At 46.1% G+C, this 21,674-nt stretch overlaps 1 protein-coding gene across 3 annotated transcripts in view; it reads left to right on the forward strand.

Annotated features, from left to right (window-relative positions):
• KCND3 (potassium voltage-gated channel subfamily D member 3) overlaps positions 1 to 21,674 on the forward strand; it is a 214,533-nt gene that overhangs the window by 181,231 nt on the left and 11,628 nt on the right. For all 3 annotated transcript variants that reach the window (XM_032155007.2, XM_032155010.2, XM_058439466.1), the window contains exon 3: positions 16,531 to 16,693. In XM_032155007.2, coding sequence (XP_032010898.1) covers positions 16,531 to 16,693 — 163 coding nt within the window. The remainder of the gene's footprint in view (positions 1 to 16,530; positions 16,694 to 21,674) is intronic.

The following is a 21,674-nucleotide window of genomic DNA, read 5'->3' on the forward strand; positions in this document are numbered from 1 at the left end:
CTGGCCATAGCATTACCCTGTCACCTTGGCGGAAGCCAGGGAGGAGCTGGGCAGCAGCAGGGGTTGGGGGACAGAAACGGAGTCAATGCCAAGGACATGAGGCATGTGAAAGAAGGCCTCGGTCCAAGGGGAAGGGCTGGGGAGCTCGGTCTAGTGGACATAGATGCCTGCCCTTCTATAAGCGCTATTATAAAAGGATGTAAAGTAGCGTAAGACACAGCCCTGCCCTCAAGAAGCAAGAATCTAGTTGGCAAGATGAGCCCCACATAAAGAAAAGTTAAAGAAGGCACGTGGGATTTTGCAGGACCACATGCGCAAAATGAGTAGTGGCCTCAGAAGGGAGTTGGAGTTGATGGTTCTTCTTTTAATGAAGTTTTTTTTCTAACTTTTTAATTATGGAAAATTTCAAGTGTATACAAAACCAGAGAGGGTGGTGAATAAAAGCCCATGCACCCACCCACCTGGCTTCAGCACACTGCACATCCTATTTCTCACTTGCCTTTCATTTTTTTCCTGGAGTATTTTAAAGAAAAGTCCACATACGTGTCCTTTCACCCATAAATACTTCAGTATGCATGGAGCAGACGATTTTTAAGGTTTTTCCATCTCCGACCTTGTGTGAGTGTATGTGTGATGGTGAATATCAGAGGGTTTCTCTGACAGGGTGAGGAGAAAGTGACGTGTCCATTTGGGGGCTTGGTGTCTACGAGGAATTTTACACAAACACACACACACAACCAGCATCCCTAAGGACCACCTCTAATCACCCCAAAACTGATCCTAGCATATCTCAGCACAGACAAGGCTGGCTGGAGCAGCTAAGACATGGGGATCTAAGAGAGGCAGAGACTGAAAGAGAATCAGAGAAGCATCCATGTACTTATAAAACATGTAATGGAACCCTACAGCATGGCAGGTGCTGTGCGAGGCTGTGGAGAGGCAGAGGTGTCCCAGGCAAACGAGGCCTCCACTGTCACCAGCTCACATGGGGTGGGGGCGGGTAAGGCTAGGGTGCTAGGGTGTCACACCAGAGGGCATCTCACCTGGAACTAGAGGGGAGGAAACAGAGAGAAAAAAGGCAAAGGCTCAAAGAACCAGAGACTTAAAGATAGAGGCCGAAGGGGCCCTGGCTCCTGTCCTTTGCAGGCAGATGTCCATACCAGGCCCCTGCTGAGGACTGCAGGATGAGCCTCCTCACCCCACACAGCCTCAGGGAGTCAGGTGAGCCAGCGTACAGCACACAGCTCCATTTCTGCCTTCCAAAGCAGAAGAAATACTTCAGGAGAATGTTTGATGCTCAGTCAAATTTACTGAGCTGGGTCAAACCAAACCCAGAAGCACGGAGCCCAGAGCTGGAAGCTTGCAAGATGTGAAAGGGCTCTTCTGGGTCTTCCACGGCTAAGTTGAAACATTCAATTGGCCCTAGGCCCTGAGCAGGATTTTAAGTACCCAACATGAGGTTAGAGGCCATAGTTAAGTTGGGGATCCATTTAGTCCTGCTACAGGCTCGATGTGACGTTCCTACTATGTGCCTAGTACTGCACCGGGCCTGCTCTCATGCAGCTTACCATCTGGTGGGTAGAGACATGAAACAAGCATCTTGTCAGTGCTGCACTGTGGGGTCTGTGAGTGCATATTAACCATTCCCTGTAGGGAGACTTTATTCTCAATTTCACAGCTGAAGGATCTAAAGCTTAGAGATCTAAGTCGCTGCCCCGAAGTCACACAACTAGAGAGAGGAAGATGCAGACTTGCAGGCCAGAGACTTCTGACTCCAAGGCCTATGTTCTTTGCATGACATTGTCTTGTACCCAGCTTAGGGCCTGCCAGAGCGGGGGCAGGCAAGTGTGAAACAGCCACTGGCAGTGCAGCCAAATGAGATGAGGAGCAGGCGGTGCTTTCAGAGCTTGGAGGAGGGCTGTAGTGTTGACAGAGGGGCAGATGTACTCTGGAGTTACCAATGGCAGAAGTGGCACTCACAGGTGCAAGTTACAGGAAAGCTGATGATGTGAGCAACCCAATCATGGCCCAAGTTGTTTCATGCAGAAGAACTAAGCACTGTCTGCCACTGCACAGATCATGAAATGCTTTTACAGACTTGATTTTTATAACAACCCTGCGAGGTAGTTTATTGCTATTCCATTGTTCAGATGAGTCAACTGAGGCCCAGGAAGTTGTGCCTGCTTGAGGTCTCTCAGCTGGGTAGTGGGAGAGCAAGGACTTCTGCACAGGTCTGTCTGGCTCCAAAGCCTGTGCCTGGCAAGTTCACCAGTAGGCTGAAAGGCCGCCGTGGAGAGGATCCCTGTGCCACGTGGGTGTAGGTCCTGCCACCCTGTACAACCCTTCAAGACCTGTAAGAGTCTGAGACTTAATGGAAGAGGGATAACTTCTGGTTCTCAGAGGATGAGGATGGGTGAAAAAGGGACGAGAGGATGCCCAAGATGGAGGGCAGCACAGCTTGGGGAATGCCAGATCAGATTTGCAAAGGACAGTTGGAGCAACCTGGATTTACCCTATGAGCAGTGGAGAGCAGAGTGCTCTGAAGAGTGGGGACACCTGGTGGCCATATATTGGGTCAATTGGCCAAACCGCTAAGCACTCGATCTGGCCTGGCCTGAGGCTAAGACTCCTCTGGTCACTACTGCTACCATTTTGCCTCTTGCCTGCTTCTACCTCCCACCTGTCACTACCTCAACCACATCCCACCTGGAGCCACAGAAGGCAGAATCAGGGGCGTGCGAGGAGAGGCAGGACTGAACCTCACGGAAGACTCTGGCCATAAGAGTTTGTCTGGTTGACCAGGCCAGCTTCTGTGTCCTAGCTGCCTGTCACCTCTGTGGACTTCCACTTTGACGCTTCACCACCTCTAGCAGTGCTATTTTTGGGAGATACGTCAGGGCATAAAGGTGTCTGACTCTGGCCAATCCTGCTTCTGCTGCACAGACTGCATGGAGCCCTTCCCACCTTCCCACATTCTCCCAGCATCCAGCCCTCCCTTCTGCCTTACATGCCCACTTTGGCACTAACCAGGGCTAGTCATGGCAGTTGCTCTACTGTGCAGTTGAGGCAGCTCCTCCCTTTCTGAGGAATGTGTGCTAGCCTAGGGTAGCAGAAGGCTGAGAAGCAGCCCCAGGGAAAAGGCTTTTGTGTGAACATACGGAGAAAGAGAAACAGATGGTACAGGCCTGAGGGACAAGGGCTCCACCGCTTGACCAAACACATGTGCTGCTCCTCATGTCTCTTTCTTGTGAACCCCGACTCCCAAGAGCCTGGAGAGATAAATGAGAAGTTTCCTGGGATCTGGGATTGGGAAGAATGGACTGAGCAAGGCCCAGTCTCTGTAAAAGCATGCCTCTCATAATTGGGCTTGGGCTTTCGCCCTGCCAGCATGGCTCCCAGCCCCACCCAGGGATGCCCCAGGTCAGGGCGTGTGCTCTCTCCAGAGCTGAGGGGCTGGCTCATCACTAGGCAGGGGGCAAGTGGCTTCACAGCCTCTTGAGCTTCAGCGCTTCTACTTTTCCCCTCCAAAGTACAAATGTCCTTGTAGACTACACTCTGAGCCAGTGCATCCACAGGGCAGGGAACAACTGACTGGACATTTAGGAAGCATCACCACAAATAACCAAATCCCAATTTTCATTTTAGTATCTTCCTATTGACAGGAGACCAGTAGTGAAGTTGATGACATTTCCTTTCCTGGTTTTTATCCCACAGGTGGCTGGCTAGCATTTGCTCTTCCATCTCTGTCTCATTTTAACACTGGTTTGCAGTCTGCTCACACTCTCTGTATTCATCCATATCAGTGTGTTTTTCCTAGGAGCTGTGCAGGCTGAAGGAATTATGTCTCTACAAGAACCAGACTTCATTGTGCTCTGCGATGGGCTACAGTGATCACCTCTTTTGGTGACAGGGCTGGTGCAGGCAGCTCTCTGGTCTTTATTGCCCTCCTTCTTGTCATAATAGGAATAGACTCAGGTACAAGAACTTCTTGGGCCAAGTGACAACAGGAGGGTTCCCAAGAATTAGGTTGGGAAGAGGACATCCACTTTAGAAGATGCCCAATAAGAATAACCAGTTGGTTTAAGGCATTATACTCAGTAATAATTTTAACATTTAACTTTTTCACTTCTAGAAACTCCATTTGTTTCTTTTTCACATCTGCACTGTGATTCGTGATAGTGTTCTATTGCTTGCTAATCTTTGTGATTTTATGCTTTATTTTTAGAAAACATTTCATACATAACTGTTCTGTATCTATCAATTCTAGTATCTGAAGTTCTTGGGGAGGGTCTAAATCTATTGCTTGTTTGTTTGGTTGACTCACTGTTGGTTGCTTGCTTTCTTATGATTTATTTTACTTGATCTTAATCTATGGGAATCCTGAAGCCCTAGGTTAAGAATGTTTACCTCTGGACAGGATTTAAATATGGTTTGCTCATAAGTCAGGTAGTACTACCATCTTGGGATGACTTCAGCCCATTTCGAGGCCCAACTTAAAGTTCTCTCTGTTTGCTTTTAGCCCAAGGTTCCATCTCCCAGTGACAAATCAGGGATCACCTGGTTACTGTTCGTGTATCCCTCAAAGCAAATATTCCTCCCTCTGCTTACTGCTGACTCCTCCCAGCTGTGATGTGGCCTTAGATTTGTTCCTTTTTATTGGAGGTGAGATAGATTCCCCTTCTTCAAGTGAATCATACAGTGCATTAAAAAGTATACTTTAGGATAGAAGTGTTTTGCAGCAGAAAGGCCCTCTGATGATCCAGTATGCCGAGTCAGCAGTTCTACTGATAATCTTTTCATAATTCATTCACTCATTCAACAGATGTCTTGAGTGCCCTTCGTGTGCCAGGCATGGTTGTAGGTACCAAGGATACAGCCTCTCTTCTCCTGGAGCTTGCAGTTTGATTCAAGAAGTCAGTCCCAGGAGCCAATCCAGTCCATGGAACACACACCAGGGGAATTGCTTTCCTTCTCATTCACTCATGAACAATTGAGTCCCTACTCGGCATTGTGCAGCATGTCAGGCACCAGGGATCCAGAGATAGAAAGCCCTGTCCTCAGATTGCTCTTATTTCAATAGGGGAAATAGACATTTTGGGGAGGTATGTCAGGGCATAAAGGAGTAAGTGCTCCAACCAAGGTAGAAAGACAAGAATAGGTAATACTCTGCCTGGGGAAGTCAGGGAAAGCCCAGGGAGGTGACATTTGAACAGCATCTGGAAAGATGAGTCTGAGTTACCTAGCAAAGAGAGAGAGAGAAGGCCATTCTCAGCTGAGAGAAAGGCCTGGATAGAAGCTTGGAGTCATGGAGGAGCCCAGTGCATATGGGAGCACAGATGCATACAGTGTGGCAGGAGCATGTGACAATAGAAGGAAGGGAAGGGTGGGAGCTTGGCTAGAGATGGAAGGGGCTGCCCCATTTCCCAAGCCTGAGGCTCACCCCAAGATTCTCCCCTCCACCCTCACAGTGAGTCAGTTACTAAGCCCAACAGAAAAGGACAGATAGGTATAATAAGTACCTATCTGTCCTCTCTTTCCCATCCCCACTGTGTCATTGCCTTGGCTCAGGCCTTTCCTGCCTGGACTGATGCAGTAGCCTGCTAACTGGTTTCCCTGTCTCTACCTTCATCCCCATCCAATCCATCCACCACACTGCTTTCAAGGTGATCTTTCAAAGATGAATATTTTTTCATATCATTTAAAATCCTTCACTGGAAACCTGCTGATTTCAGGAAGAAGTTCAAATTCCTGGATTAACCCAGAAGGATCTTCAAGTGACTACCCCTCCAGCCTCATCTCCCACCTACCCTTTACTCCAGCCAGTAATTTCTCATAGTTCTTCCTTCACAGCTCAGAAGTCAGCCTGTGCTGCTGCCTCCAAGAGATCCTCTGACCACCCTCCAGTTTGATTTAGAGGCCCCTCCTTTGTGCTCACACAGGACCCTGCATACATCCTTCTTGTAGTGTTGTGACATTGGACCATCATCAGGATTTATTTGTCTGTCTTCCCTATAAACATCATAAGCTCCTTGAGGGCAGAGGACATACCTGTCTATTTAGCTTTGTATTCCCAGTCCTAACAAACACCCAGCAGATGTTTGATGAGTTCATCAATCCAGGAGGATGGGGGGAAAAGTATTGGCCAGTGCAAGGGGCTATGGGTAAGTGGAGTAGACAGTGTGCAGAGAATCCCTCTGGATGAACAGGCAGGATCTCCCACCCGATGTCTGACTTTGTCTGTTTCCTCATGTATACATGACTGGTCTGAAGCTGGTTGCTATGACCCCTTTCTGCTGACATGCTATGAGTCTACAGATCTGTGACCTATGGAGAGAGGATGATTTAAAGCAGTGGTCCCCAGATCACCAACATCAGTGATGCCTAGGAACTTAGAATGCAGATTCTCACATCTCACTCCAGAGCTACAGGATCAGAAATCTGAGACTGGGGCCCAGCAATCTATGTTTTATCAAGCCTTCCAGGCAATTCTGATGCACACTAAAGTTTGAGAACCACCAGTTTAGAATAACAGCTCTGTCACCCAGCACAGCCATTGAGGTGGCAAGACAAGATTATTGCCACAGGCCAACAGTGGTAAAGTGATCTTGGCCAGGAGCCTGCTGCTGTGACTGGCTGTGACTCTGCAAGCCACAGCAAACCACAGCAATGGTCTGGAAGGGTCGCCCACCCCTTTTCCCAGGACTCTTTACTGGCAGAGCTCAGGAAACATCTCCCAGAGAACCTCCCAGCAGGGTTTCTGGGTTCATGCCACTTTGAAAGTTTCTCCATTGTCTCAAGGCTGTTCTTTCTTTTTTTATTTAACTTTAAGTTCAGGGGTACAAGTGCAGGTTTGTTATGTAGGTAAACTTGTGTCACCCAGGTATTAAGCCTAGTACTCATTAGTTATTTTTCCTGATCCCCTCCCTCCTCCACCCTCCAATAGGTCCCAGTGTGTGCTGTTCCCCTCTATGTGTCCATGTGTTCTCATCACTTAGTTCCCACTTAAAAGTGAGAACAGGCAGTATTTGGTTTTCTCTTCCTGACTTAGTTTGCTAAGGAAAATGGCCTCCAGCTCCATCCATGTTCCTGCAAAGGACATGGTCTCATTCTTTTTTATGGCCGTATAGTATTCCATGGTGTATATGTGCCACATTTTTTTTTATCTAGTCTACCATTGATAGGCATTTAAGTTGATTCCATGTCTTTGCTATTGTGAATAGTGCTGCAATGAACATTCACATGCATGTGTCTTTATGATATGGAAGACAACCTAGGCAATATCACTCTGGACATAGGAACGAGCAAAGATTTCATGACAAAGATGCCAAAAGTAATTGCGACAAAAGCAAAAATTGACAAATGGGATCTAATTAAACTAAAGAGCTTCTACACAGCAAAAGAAACTACCAACAGAGTGAACAGACAACCTACAGAATGGGAAAAAAAATGTTTGCAAACTATGCAATCCGACAAAGGTCGAATATCTACCATCTATAAGGAACTTAAACAAGTCAACAAGCAAAAAAGCAAATAACCCCATTAAAAAGTGGGCAAAGGACATGAACAGACATTTTTCAAAAGAAATACATGCGGCCAACAATCATAGGAAAAAAAGTTCAACATCACTGATCATTAGAGAAATATAAATCAAAATCTCAGTGAGATACCAGCTTACACCAGTCAGAATGGCTATTATTAAAAAGTCAGAAAATAACAGATGCTGGTGAGGTTGCAGAGAAAAAGGAACACTTATACACTGTTGGTGGGAGTGTAAATTAGTTCAACCGTTGTGGAAGACAGTGTGGCAATTCCTCAAAGACCTAAAAACAGAAATACCATTCGACCCAGTAATCCCATTACTGGGTAAATACCCAAAGGATTATAAATCGTTCTGTCACAAAGAGGCTGTTCTTTCTCATGTGGATTAGCCAGGTCTTCAGCTCATTCCTCTCCTCCTCCAGCGAGAAAGTGGAATGCTCTGAAGTCAGACAAGCCTGGTGTGGAGCACTGGCTTGGATAAGCTGATGATCTTGAGCACATTACTTAACTTCTCTGAGCTTCAGTTTCCTCATCTCAAAAATGGGGCTAATAGTACCTTGTAAGGTGATGATAATTAAATGGCCCATACTTATGCTAAACAAAAATAAATTATTACTGAATTGCCACTGTGATTATTATTAGATTACCTTACTCTGAGCCTCATCTGTCCCGTCTGGGTCCACCCCCAGGTGGTGTCTTCAGAGGAACTTCAAGATTCCTAAAAGCCATCCTATCTTTTTGGTTCCTGGCTCACTGCTAGGGCTCACTTTGCAGGTGAGCCCAGGAGAGTGCCCAGCTGCAGAGACATGAGCAGAGGTGTGTGCTGGGGGTAGGGGGTGCATGTGGTAGAAAGGAGAGGTGATATGGGGTTTCATTTCATTTCCCAAGTCTCCCACCTTGAGACTTGACAGCATAGGGCTAAAGTGTTTTTGTAGAATTGTGGCTAGGCTGATGCCCTAGATCTGGTCGCCTCTGAAGTGTTCTCCTCCCTTGCTCTCTACCAGGACTGCTGCCTGCCATGTTGGCTCCCCAGGAAACATAGCCTTGGGCCAGATAACTAGTGGCTATGCATAGACTTTGGAGTCAAAGGGACCTGGTCTGTGCCCCAGTTCTGCAGCTGGCTAGCCAAGTGACCTTGGGCATATTACTTACCACTCTGTGCCTCAGTTTCCTCATCTGTAAAATGGGGATAATAATAGTATCTACTCATGGAAGGGGATTTGGACATGAAAAGAGGCTGCACAGGTGTTTGTCACGGGATGAACTCAGCCCTGGCTGGTATTTTTGGTGTCTTCCATGATGGTTTACTGTTGTCTTTTGCCCCTGGACAAGGAGGAAGCCACAGAGGTCTGAATCCCTGGAACTGTCTATGGTGGCCCAGTCTGCTCTAAGAACTCTCCTCACCCTGGTCCCACCCAACAGGACAGCTTCTGTGCCCCACCCCCATCCCCAACACTAAGGCTCCAGGGAGCCAAGTTCAGGGGCATCCCAGTGGAGAAGATAGGTGCAGCAGTGGGTGTGGCAGTGAGGCTGAGACATCATCCTTGCAGAAACTCATTGAAGATGTGTCTCCCTGGTTGAGCTCGCAGCAGCTGGGCCCTAACTGGGCAGTGCCCTGGTCTCCAGTAAAGAATGGACCCCCCACCACATAGGCAGCCGTGCCCCCACCTGAGAGACAGGCAAAACTGGATGGGGGAGCTTGGCTTGCACTTATCTCTCAGCACCTGGAGGAAGAAATAAAGGGAGCAATTAATTGTACAAGTCAGGTGGTTTGTGCAGCTTAAGTTCAGATAAAAAGTTTAATTATCCCTAAGGCCTAATACAAATTAATTAGCCTTCCATATTAGGAGGGTACGCTTCCTTGCTTTTGCCTCAGTCCAGACATTACTGTGGATTACTGAGGATGTGCTGGGAAAGAAAGAGCAACCGAAGCAGAGTCCCTGAGCCTCCACCTGCTCAGGGCAGACAGCTGCCTCCACACTGGCCCCAGATAGGGTTTGAGTGTAAGTCCTAACTCTGGGTGGGGCGCCACAGCTCACCTGTACCTGGGACGTCACCTCCAGAAAGGGCTTTCTCATCCCTTACTATCCCTACCCACAAAGCTAGGGTAGACAGAAGAGGAGAGTCCTTATTTGCATGAGCAGAGGAAGACAAAAAGGAAATAAGGCTTTGGGTTTAAACTTTGGGCTTATTTTTTTTTCTAAGCCAAGACTGTTTCTGTTTTTTTCTTTTCTTACCCCTTCTTTCTTCAAAATTCCACAGAGAAAATAGGCCATAAATGCCATTAGGACTTAGAGAATCACCATTAGCTCCCCTACTTCAGTCTTCTGCCCAGGTGGGCCCCAGGAGGGACCATGGGATAAAGGGCCCTGCACACCACGGTCATTACACTCATAATTAGCTGCCATTTAATGAGTGTTTACTGTGTAATAGCCATGTAGTCTTTGCAACAACGTTGAGTTAATTTACTCATTAACTCATACATTCAACAAACATTTATTGAAGTGCTTTGAGCAGCAGAAATGACATGCTTTGATTTGCATTTTAAGAATATGCTTCTAGCCTGGCGCGGTGGCTCACGCCTGTAATCCCAGCACTTTGGGAGGCTGAGGCGGGCGGATCACGAGGTCAGGAGATCGAGACCATCCTGGCTAACACAGTGAAACCCCATCTCTACTAAAAAAATACAAAAAATCAGCCACGCATGGTGATGGGCACCTGTAGTCCCAGCTACTTCGGAGGCTGAGGCAGGAGAATGGCATGAACCCGGGAGGCAGAGGTTGCAGTAAGCCGAGATCGCACCACTGTACTCCAGCCTGGACGACAGAGCGAGACTCCGTCTTAAAAAAAAAAAATATATATATATATATATATATATATGCTTCTGGCTGGGTGTGATTGCTCACACCTGCAATACAAGTGCTTTGAGAGGCCAAGATGGAAGGATCACTTGAGGGCAGGAGTTCTAGACCAGCCTGGGAAACATTCTGAAACCCACATCTACAAAAATAAAAAATCAGCTGGGCATGGTGGCAACCACCTGCAGTCCTTGCTACTCAGGAGGCTGAGGTGGGAGGATCACTTGAGCTCAAAAATTGTTATTATTTTATATATATAAAATAATATATATTATAATTACATATCTATAATTATAATATATTTTTATATATATAAAGGGAACAAAAGTAGAAGTGAGAATTAATTCTGGTTAAGAGACTTTTGCAGAAGTCCAGTTTAGAAAGTATGATGGTCTGGGCCCAGGGTTTATTTAATAAACACTTATAAATAAAGCTCTTCCTATATGCCAGGTTGAGCTTTCACAAAAAGTAACTCATGCAATCCCTCACAACAACCCTGTGACGTAGGTACTATTAATTGATCAATGCCAGGAAACTGAAGACAGAGGATTTAAGTATCATGGCCGAAGTCACCCAGCTAACAAGTGGCAGAGCCAGGATTTGCCCTGGGTAGTCTGGCACTCAGAGACCACACTTTTAACCACTGTGCTGTGCTGCCGCTACTGAGGGGAGGTGAAGAGAAGGGGCTAAGTTCCCGCTGACTCCTCACAGCCCTCTTCCACAGCCGTCCTCTCCCTAGCCCCACCCTCACTTCCCCTTCTGTCCTTCTCTGACCCTGGGAGGAGCAGGATATGACGGAAAGAGCAGGGTCAGTGAAAACAAGCTGCGCTTTAACCCCAGTAGTTCTGCCTCTTACTACTTGAGTGACCTTGAACAAGTTCCTGTCCTCTCTGGACTTTCGCTCCTCATCCCTAACGTGGGTTAACCCTACCTGATAGGGTGGGTTACTGTGAGACCCACTAATGCAGGTAAGTTCCTAGCACAGGCCCTGGTACATTGTTCCTTTCCATTCTTCCATTCCCTAACTCCTCTTCTTCAGGCCAAACGTTCCCATTCCTTTGATTATTTCCCTTGAGAGGAATTCCAGACAGTTCACCATCCCAGCCTCCCTTCTCTAGACATGATCCAGTTAATCAGTGTCCTATAGACTATACAGTGCCCGGAACTCGACACAGCAGCCTAGAAATGGTCTGCATCTAGGAGCAGAGTACAACACCCACTCCCTTTTTCCAGACACTGCACTCCCATCAATCCAGCCAAGGATGGCATTAGGCTTTTAACAGCCTGTTTATACTGGTGGATGATGTTGAAGTTAAATTCCCTGGTGATTTTTAACAGAGACTCTTTTGAAGCCAGGTCTTTCCCATCAGCTATACGTCATTGATTATTTGAATAAAAATGCTGGTGTTCTCATTTATCTTTGTTAAAATTAATCTGGTTGGTTTCACCCATGATTACAACCTGTTAAAATCCTTTTTGACTCCTAAAGACCTCAATTCATAGTAGCTCTGTCATTTAGAAACGTGAGGAACTTACTTTCAAACAATCACCAGTTAGCAGCCTCATCACCATCATTACCACAGGATCTAAATGAAAAAAGGTTAAACAAAAACAGTAATTTGTTAGTGAGCAGAGTCAAAGGAAAGATGGAACAGCTAAGCGACAGGAAACTCAGGGGTACAGCTGGTCCTCGGTAAGAATTAGAACAGGAACTCCAGCTCCATCACTGCCCTTTCCATCACGCATCTCCTGCAAGTGCCAGCCTTCTTCCTCCCCGACTGCAATCCTGCTTTTCCCCATGGCAGACAGCATGGCTGCCAACAGCTCCAGAGCTTTGCTTGTTGCAGCATCAGCTTCTTTGAAAGAGACTGATCTGGTCCCTAACGTAAAAGTCCAAGGAAGGGGAAAAGATGTTCAACATCATCAGCCATCAGAAAAATCCAAATCAAAACCACAATGAGATAACACCCACCAGGATAGCTATAAAAAGATGGACAATAACAAGTGTTGTCTCAGATAAGGAGAAATTAGACCCCTCATTCATTGCTGGTGGGAATGTAAAATGGCACCGCCACTTTGGAAAACATTTTGGCAGCTCCTCAAACTATTCAACATAGTTACCGTATGACTCCTAGAGAAATGAAAACGTGTCCACACAAAAACTTGTACACAAATGTTCATAGCAGCATTATTCAGAATAACTCAAAGGTGGGAACAATCCAACTGTCATCAACTGATGAGTGAATTAACAAAATGTGGTCTATCCAGACAGTGGAATGTTACTTAGCCATAAAAAGGAATGGAGTACTGATACATGCTACAACATGGGTGAACCTTGAAAACACATTCAGTGAAAGAAGTCAGACACGAAAATCCACACATATGGTTCCGTTCACATGAACTGTCCAAAACAGGGACATCTATAGAGACAGAAAGTAGATTCATGATTGCCTAAGTCTGAGAGGTGGGGTGTGGAATGGTCACTGACTGCTAATGGGTACACATTTCTTTTAGGGGTTATGAAGTGCTCTAAAATTAAACTGTGGTGATGTGAGTGCAACTCTCTAAATACATTAAAAACCATTGAAATGTACAATTTAAATGGTTGGATTTTATGGTATGTAAATTGTGTCTCAGTAAAGCTTTTAAAAAATCCAGGAAAGGAAGTCATTGGTTCAGCTTGGGTGAGATGCCCTATTTTGAGCTCACCAGCTGGGGCAAGTGGGCATCGGGGCATGGGAAATATGGCAGCTTATCTGGACAGTTTACAAGTTTACATCATCATGGGAATGAGGGACACAGTTCCTATTAGGGTGTCAGCAGACAAAACAATAGGTACCCACTACACTGGCTAATTCTAGACAATTTACAGTTATTCAAACACTGAATTAAGTGTTTCTTTTGAATTATCTCATTAATTATCGCAACAACCCTGGGGATATAAACCCATTTTATAAGTGATAGAGGCTCAGGTTAAATAAATGCCCCAGGGTCACTTAACTAGTTGGTAACTAATGTAAGCTAGGGTTCAAACCCAGGTTGGACTCCAGTGTCCTCTCTTAATTATTAGGCCATGCTGCCTCCCTCTGGCTTTTACAAGTTGTTGAAAAATTCTGGAACATACCACTGAACATACTCATAACTTGAGATCCATTCTTTATTTCATTTACTTATTTCCTTTTTCATTAAAGGAGACATTTTAACATGAAAACCATGAACTTCCTTTGCTGGCATAGGACCACAGTTGGTAATCTTTGAGAAGTGCCAGAAGACTGGAGATGGTTGTGCAAACCCTGCTAACCACACTGCTATCCATACCACACTCCTCCAGCTTGTCAAGGGTATAAAGAACTGGGACAAGAACACATCTTGTTAAAATCATGATGCAGTAGGTCTGGAGCAGTCTCCTGATCTACCAACCAGCTAACCTCACTGTCAAAACAAGAAATAAGGTTAATTTGGCAAGATGTGTGCCTAGTGAACCAATACAGCTTATTTTCCAAGTATTCACAAGCTGTCTACTTAATAATCTGCTCCCGAATTCTGCCAGCAATTTGATGGCACACTTTATGGATACCAAGCCTATTGGTCTGTGGTTTCTCAGACCTCCTTTCGCCTTCTTTAAAAATTCAATACTGCCATTTTCCATCTCTAGTCTCTTGGTAATTTTCTGCTGCACCATGATTTCTCAAGGATCCAGGGCAGTGTTCTGCAACCCCATCTGCACATTCCTCCTGTCTCCCGGGTGGGATTCATGTGGGCCTGTGATGTAAATTTACTGAATTCAGCTGGACACTTGCCTGCTCTCCTGTCTCCTACTTTAAGCTCTGGATCCTTCTTTTTGGCATTTGTTCCAGCCTCTCCAAGATGCAGCTCCTTATTCCCGGTGGAGAAGGCAGAGGATGCCTGGGAGTGGATTGTTCGGCTTTCTCCTTGTCATCTGTCACTAGCAGACCATCTGCCCCAGCAGGAGGCATGGCTTCCCTTCTCCCACTTTCTTCATATGGATGAAGCAATCTTTCTGTTGTCCTTAGCATTCCTCACCAGCCTTGGTCACTCTGAAATGCAGCCTTTCTGGCATTGTTCTTCTGCACTCCTGCCATGCTTTATTTTCATCCACAGCCCTGTGCCCGCAGGCCCCCTTTCAGTTGTGTCATCTGAAAATCCCAGCTAAGGTGATATATCTCAGAGGCAGCCCCCTTTTCTTCATCAATGGGGCTATTTGAACTTGGGACAACCAACTGTGTTTTTAGAGTTTCCCATCAACAGAGACTGTGGTTTTCAGAATGCCTAGCTAAAAATAATAGTATCTATTGTTTGTGGAGCTGTATATGTCACAATAGGATTATGATCTAGGTTACTGTTATTATCTTCATTTTACAGACAAGGAAACTAAGGCCCAGAGTAACATCCCCCCAAGATCATACAGTTATTTTATGGAGCGGGGTGAGTCTTGAACCCACATTATCTAAATTCAGAATCCATGTTCTCAACCACTTCCCTGGAGGCCTCTCCTGAGTACCATGGCAGAGGAGACAATCCTAGCTGCAAAGATCTAGAAGGCTCTAGCACAGGCCTTAATGCTAGTGCACGTCCAGGAAATCTTGAGCCAGGGCAAAGGGCATGAACACTGAAGGAGAAGGAAGACAGTCTCAAAACAGGAGCCTACTTCACAGGGAATTGAGAGGCTTAAGTGAGATCATTCATTCATTCATTCACCAAATACCCGTCTACCTCTGCCATGTCCTCCACCAAGTTCTTGGGTGTTCATACTTCTGAAATAGCTTGCCCCATCCCCTTCCACATCCTCTCTGGAAACCCAAGCCCCGTGGTTTCCTCAGGACAGATGACTTTGAGCCTATTTTAGCAGAAACAATTCCTGGTCATCCTAAGCTTGTTTCTGCTCCAGACACCCAGAGGGCACAGAGGCAGGGGAGATGGTGTTTCTGGCTTTAGTCGAAGGAGTAATCACAGCTCTTTGCTTAATAAGGCCTTTCAATTATCTCAATAAAGAGGAGACTAAACACTTAACCACTGTGGAGAGTATCTTATTGATTGGAGGGACAGAGGCTCTGGCCTGCATGCCCAGAACTGAGTAGGATCCAGGCCAACCTGGTCCCAGAGGGCAGCTGAGCTGCTAGGGTGTGAAGTACTTAAAAGAGTTTCTCCAAGCTCTGAGAGGAGCCAGCACAGTGCCAAAGTGGCTTCACAGCTTTAAGGGGCTGAGCTTCAGAGCTCATGGTCCCCCTCTGAGATGCTATGGCTACTGGAAAATAGACAAAAGCAAGAAGAGTGGCTTTTAATCCCAGCTGAGCAAATGAGAGCAGTCCATGTAATTATCTCAGCCTCAGTTCCTGCATCTGTACAATGGGGATAAGAATACAAAGTTCACAGGGTTCATGGGGCTTATGTGAGGTAAGTATGTAGAAGTGCTTTGTAAATTACAAATCCACATGAATACGTGAGTTTGTTATTTGTTGTTATCATCATAAATGAGATTCTGTTACTCTTCTGCTTAAAACTCCTCATGGCGCCTCACTGAATGGGATAAACCCGTATCCCTCCCCATGGCCCATCAGACGCTGCGTGATCTGGCCCCTGCCTGCCTTACCCTCCTCTTGTGGTGTCCGGTCATGCTGACCCTTTGACAATTCCTAGATCAGGCCAAACTCCTTCCTGCTACTTCAAGGCCTCTGTACGTGCTGTTTCCCCTACCACACACACTTGTCCCCAGGTGTTTTACATGGCTGGATCCTTTACATTCAGCTCTCAGCTTAAATGTTAGCTCCTCAGAGAGGCCTTTCCTGACCACACTCCCACCACCTGATGCAGCACCTCTCTCTAGTCTCTTCATAGAACCAACCAAGACACGATATTTTTATGTATTCACTTAATTGTTTATGTTCTTGTTAGGATGTTGGCTCCCTGCACATAAGGATCTTGTCTCTCTTGTTCACCCCCAGGTCCATGTCACAGTACCTGGCACACAGTAGGTACTCTAAACAATTGCTGAATGAATGAATGAATGAATGAATGAATGAACGAACGAATAGGTGAATGATTGGCAGGAAAGCCTGCCTTGTTTCCCAAATGACCCTCTCTCCCTTACACCCTGTTTCTCTCCCTCTCTCAGGTACGGAGACATGGTGCCTAAGACGATTGCAGGGAAGATCTTTGGCTCCATCTGCTCCTTGAGTGGCGTCCTGGTCATTGCCCTGCCAGTCCCTGTGATTGTTTCCAACTTTAGCCGGATTTACCACCAGAATCAGAGAGCTGATAAACGCAGGGCACAAAAGGTAAGCCTCAGACTCAGGGAAGCGGGGGCAGTGTAAAGGATGCGGGGGAGCACCAGTCAGGGAGCCAGGCCTAGAGCTCCTCAGAGGATCACTGCACAGACGGCCTCTGGCTTTGCAAGGTAAGGTAGCTTCAGTCCCTTCCTGCTCACCAGTCTCCTGAATTCCAGCCCCAGTCAGTTCCAAAAGGCATTGAACCCTCAATTATCTGTAAGCTGATTATCCCTCTTTGGACATTTTTTGGCAATTTCCTTGGCCCCTGGCTCCACCTCCACTCCCTCAGCCACTGCCACTCAGCCATCCCCGCACTCCTCCCTCTCCCAGCCAAGAGCTTACTAGGAAACATAATCTCTTTTTAATATCCTATAAAAGCCTATACAAAACCCAGTGGCAAAAATAAATTTGTTGAAAAGAAAAATAAATACTGTGAAAGGAGAGCATCCTGAGGCCGTTGAGTTCAGGGACAAATGGCACAACAGGCTTTAGGAATTTCCAAGATATCATAGGGCAAAGGCACTGAAGTCAACTGCAGTTGGTGATCAGGAGACTAACCATCAGTCCTGGGGAAAGTTTTAGATTATGTTCAATACACACTGCTGAAAATGGCAGGAGAGAGTAAAATACGGTCATTTGCCCATGCAATGAGGAAAAATGTCTGAAGGCTTTGGTGCTCGGAAAGAAGCCTTTTTCCAGCTAGCCCTCAACCTTGTTTCCAGAACAACTTATCAACTCAGCCAACTCTTGTTCACTTGCATTTTTAAGGCATCTAGCCAGTGAAGTTCCTGAGTAGTGACTTTCCCCAGGTTTCCTCTCAGAAGAGGGATATCTGGGTTGGGGAAGTGGGAAAGCGGTGTTTTTCATTGTCTTCAGATCTGGGCTGAACTGTGGTGCCCCTTCAGCAGCATCTCAGCCCCCAGGGGTTATGGCCAGAGCCTTTCTGAGGACAATGGACAGGAGGAGAACTGTTGAAAGACTGGCTTTTGGAGGCTTGGGGTTTTGTCTCCTTACTTTATTCTTTTATCCATTATTCCACAAACATTTACTGAGCACATACTATGTGGTCGGCCCTATGCATTGCAGCCAGATTCTTTCCTTGCTACAGAATCCCTGCTACTGGCCTTCTGCTTGCAGGGATAACCTCCAGGTAGCAGGGCTTGCCTTGGGTGTAAAGGCTTAAAGGGAAGTTAATGTCGTTATGGAGGAAGAAATCCAGAATTTCAGAACAGATCTGTGTATGCCATCACAAAGCTATAAAGGTTATGAAAGCTAGCTCCAAAATGTATAATAAATATAATTGTATAGTGAATCCAGTTGGTTCTCACCTCCAGCCTATCGCCTTCTGTGTGCTTTTATGGTTGGCTCCTTGCCCTCCTGTCCCCTCTGCCTCTGCTTTTATTTATCCTGACCTGGTCTGTTAAGTTGCCACCTTAAGATTTATCTTCTGGCTCTGTCCGTCATCCTTTCTGTCCCATACATGCCTATCTCCCACCTCTTCACCCAAGGTCAGGGTTTCCCTACCTCCTGTTCCCTGCCAGTCATCCCAGAAATGGAAATCTTACCTCTTTCCCTGTTCAAGTCAGGCAGCAAATTTGAATAGGGTCTAAATTTGTTACGCAGAAACTGGGATCTCCTTCCCACATTCAGGAACCAGAGACCCTGAAGGGCCAGGGATCCTCTAGTGGCCCCGCCCCCAAGGGGCTAGGGCTGACACAGGTTTCTGGCAGAGCAGGTGAGGTTCACAGGAATCCTCAGCTCACACACTAGCCCACGGCTGTGCACACACCAGTGACAGCCCATTCCAGCTGTGTTCTCAGTGGCTCCTACAGCTACCTTCCCTTCACCTGGAAATTGATTTATTATTATTATTATTATTTTAGAGATGGGATCTCACTATGTTGCCCAGGATGGAGTCAAACTCCTGGGGTCCAGGAATCCTCCCACCTCAGCCTCCAGGGTAACTGGGATTACGGGCGTGTTCCCAGCTCTCCCCTAGGACATTATAAAGCTCATCCTGTGTGATTAAAATCTAGGAGCAACTTAGGCTTCTTCCGTCCTCTAGCTGCTAAAGATGGGTCTCCCTCCCACCCTGCCCCTTTCCCTCTCCCTCTTCTGTCTCCCCTTGAAATCAGAGTAAATATTTACAGTGTTTTCACCTTGCCTGGATACTGTTTCTCCTCAAGGCTGCTCAGCTCTGTCTCTGTCACCTTGGGCTTCCTATAAGAGGGAAAAAAAATACTGGCTGCTCCAGCATTGAGTCTGTCACCATGGGTCAAGGCAAGTAGGTCCAGAGGATTTGGTGGAAAGTGGAGATATGGGATGGGAAGGAAACTAATGATAGTTCTCAGCCCAGACCACATACTTGGGAGCTATAGTAGCTATATCGTCATCCTCTTCCCATGACTGGTTTGCTTGGGATTATTACTAAGATTAGTCTATTACTATTTGCCTTAGATACTGTGTCCTCTGAGCCAAGTGAACTGGAGATAGGGGGAGGTCTGGCAGTGGACAGAGAGAGAGGAACATCTGGATTGGGGCATTTCATCCCCATCTCCAGTTCTGGTGCATACCCATATTCTTTTTTTAATGAAATGTTTTATTGAGATAATTATAGATGCCCACATAGTTGTAAGAAATAACACAGAGCAATCTCTTGTAAAGTTTGTCCACCAGTTTCCCCTAGTGGTAACATTTTACAAAACAGTAGTACTATATATCACCACCAGGATATGGGCATTGTACAACCTACCAATCTTATTCAGATATCTCCAGTTTTACTTGGACGGGTGTGGGTGGGTATGTGTGTGTGTGTGTGTGTGTGTGTGTGTGTGTGAGTGAGTGATAAGTTAATGCATCCACTGCCACGGTCAAGAGACTGAACAGTTCCAACATCACAAGGATCCCATGGGTTGCCCCTTCATAACCCCACCTTCTGCCCTAGCCCTGCCCTGTCCCTAACCCCTGGCAACCATTTATTTTTCCATCATTTATAAATGTTTTAATTCCAAAAATGTTATATAAAGGAATTCATGCAATAGGTAACCTTTGGGTATTGGCTTTTTCCATTCTATATGATCCCTGGATTTTCATCCAAGTTGCTGTATAGGTAATCCATTCATTATTGCTGAGTAGTATCCATGGTACAGATGTACCAGTTTGTTTATTTGCCTGATGAGAAACACCAGGGATGATTTCAGTTTTGGGCTATTACAAATAAAGCTACTGTGCACAATCATGTAGAGGTTTTTATGTGAGCATAAGTTTTAATTTCTCTGAAATAAATGTCCCAGAATGCAATTGCCCATGTTTTGGCCTTTCCATTTCTTTCTCTTTCTCCTCCTTCTGCCGCTCCAAGAACAAGAGATAGAAATACTCATGGTTAAAAGGCACCCATCAGCCAGATAGGAAGAAAGTGCTTAATTGTGAGAGGCCTCCCAAGGATTGATAGAAGTATTGGCTTGAACATAGATGGTACCTGCAACTGTACCTAGGGTAGCAGCATTCTCCTTCCAGATCCCCTCTTCTCCAACCTGGAGTCTCCACATTTGTTGAAAATGCAATCTCCTGGGCTTTGCTTGAATTTTGAAACTTGTCTGATGGTGGTGAAAATTCAGGAAAGGAGAGGAATGTTCTGGAAGCAGCATTCAGTCTGAAAGTTGGAGGTCCTGAGCTGAAGTCTTGATCGTCCACTGCCTTTGCCTGGATAAGTCACTTCCCTCACATCCTCCTTTTTTTTTTTTTTTTTTGTCTTTGAATTTGTCTGGATGATCTCTAAGCTCTCTTTTAACTCTCACATTGTTCTTAAGGCCATAGAAGAGGGTGAAGCTGACCAATCCACTCAAGGATTAAGCCCATCACAGTGGCAGTATAAGCATGGCCCTCCAGCCAACTACATAGGATCTTCTTCCTTCCTCGGCCATCATAAACTTTGCTTGAGCACCTGTTCAGTGTGAAACCCTGTGTTGGATGTTACAGATAAAAATATGCATAAGCCACACGCCCCAGCCCCCAAGAGCTCAAAACCAAGCCATAGAGTCCCACCAAATTTCATATGCTGGGTATGGTTCTGTAAATCCATTGCAAACCTCTTTGTCCTGTGTGGGAAGAGATTAAATGATCTAGTACATTTGATATGACAATCTGTTGCTTTAATAGAGCCCAGGGTAAGATATGATTAAAAGAAGTGCCACAAAGAAGAACAGGAGAATCTTTCATCTCTAGAAACTAATGAAGACGGACCCCAGATACAAGAACGGTCTGGCTCCAAGTGGTGCAATCAAATTATATAAGACTATAATAAGCTTGACACAATTGGATTTCCATATGAAACTCTCAACACCCAGCACTCACCTAAAGCAATTGCAGCCACATCCTCAAATATGAGGAACTTGCTTGAATGTAAACATCTAGCCAAGGGGAGGGCTGGAGCAGGATTCCCACAGAGTAGAACTGTCCTGGCCCCCTAATCAATGTTCTCTGCTTGTAGAGAGGAGGAATGATAGGGCTGATTTGCCATCATCCTTTCTCTCCCAGGTTCCCCTTTTTATTCTCTCCTTCATCAAGAGGAGCAGTCTTCCTCAGACTTAAAGGAAGATCTTTCAGGCTCAAGTCCTGGCCCCTTCCCCACATTTGGAAGCCTGGGAAGGGAGTTGAATTGTTTCTGCAAGGAGATAGTTCCCAGGAAGCAAGAGATATACGTCCTTTGTGCTTCTGTTGACCACCTGAACCCCTGAGACCGTGGTCTCCTTTTAGCAGATGAACCAGCCCAGCAGGACACTTGGGGAGAGGGTGACAAGAAGTGGAAATTGCCACAATTTCCCTAGGACTCTTTTCCTGCTTAGGGTCCGTGTTGAAGTCACATGTGGACTTGCTCAGAGCCAGAAGGAGGGACCTTCTACTCCAGGATGGGTCTGCTATCCTTGTGGGCTGTTCTGCTTCCAGTAGCAAGCACCTGGGGCTGTAAATAGACCTACAGAGCCCAAACCTC

Source organism: Hylobates moloch, unplaced genomic scaffold (genome assembly GCF_009828535.3).
Source record: "Hylobates moloch isolate HMO894 unplaced genomic scaffold, HMol_V3 SCAFFOLD_5, whole genome shotgun sequence".
Classification (NCBI taxonomy): Eukaryota; Metazoa; Chordata; class Mammalia; order Primates; family Hylobatidae; genus Hylobates; species Hylobates moloch.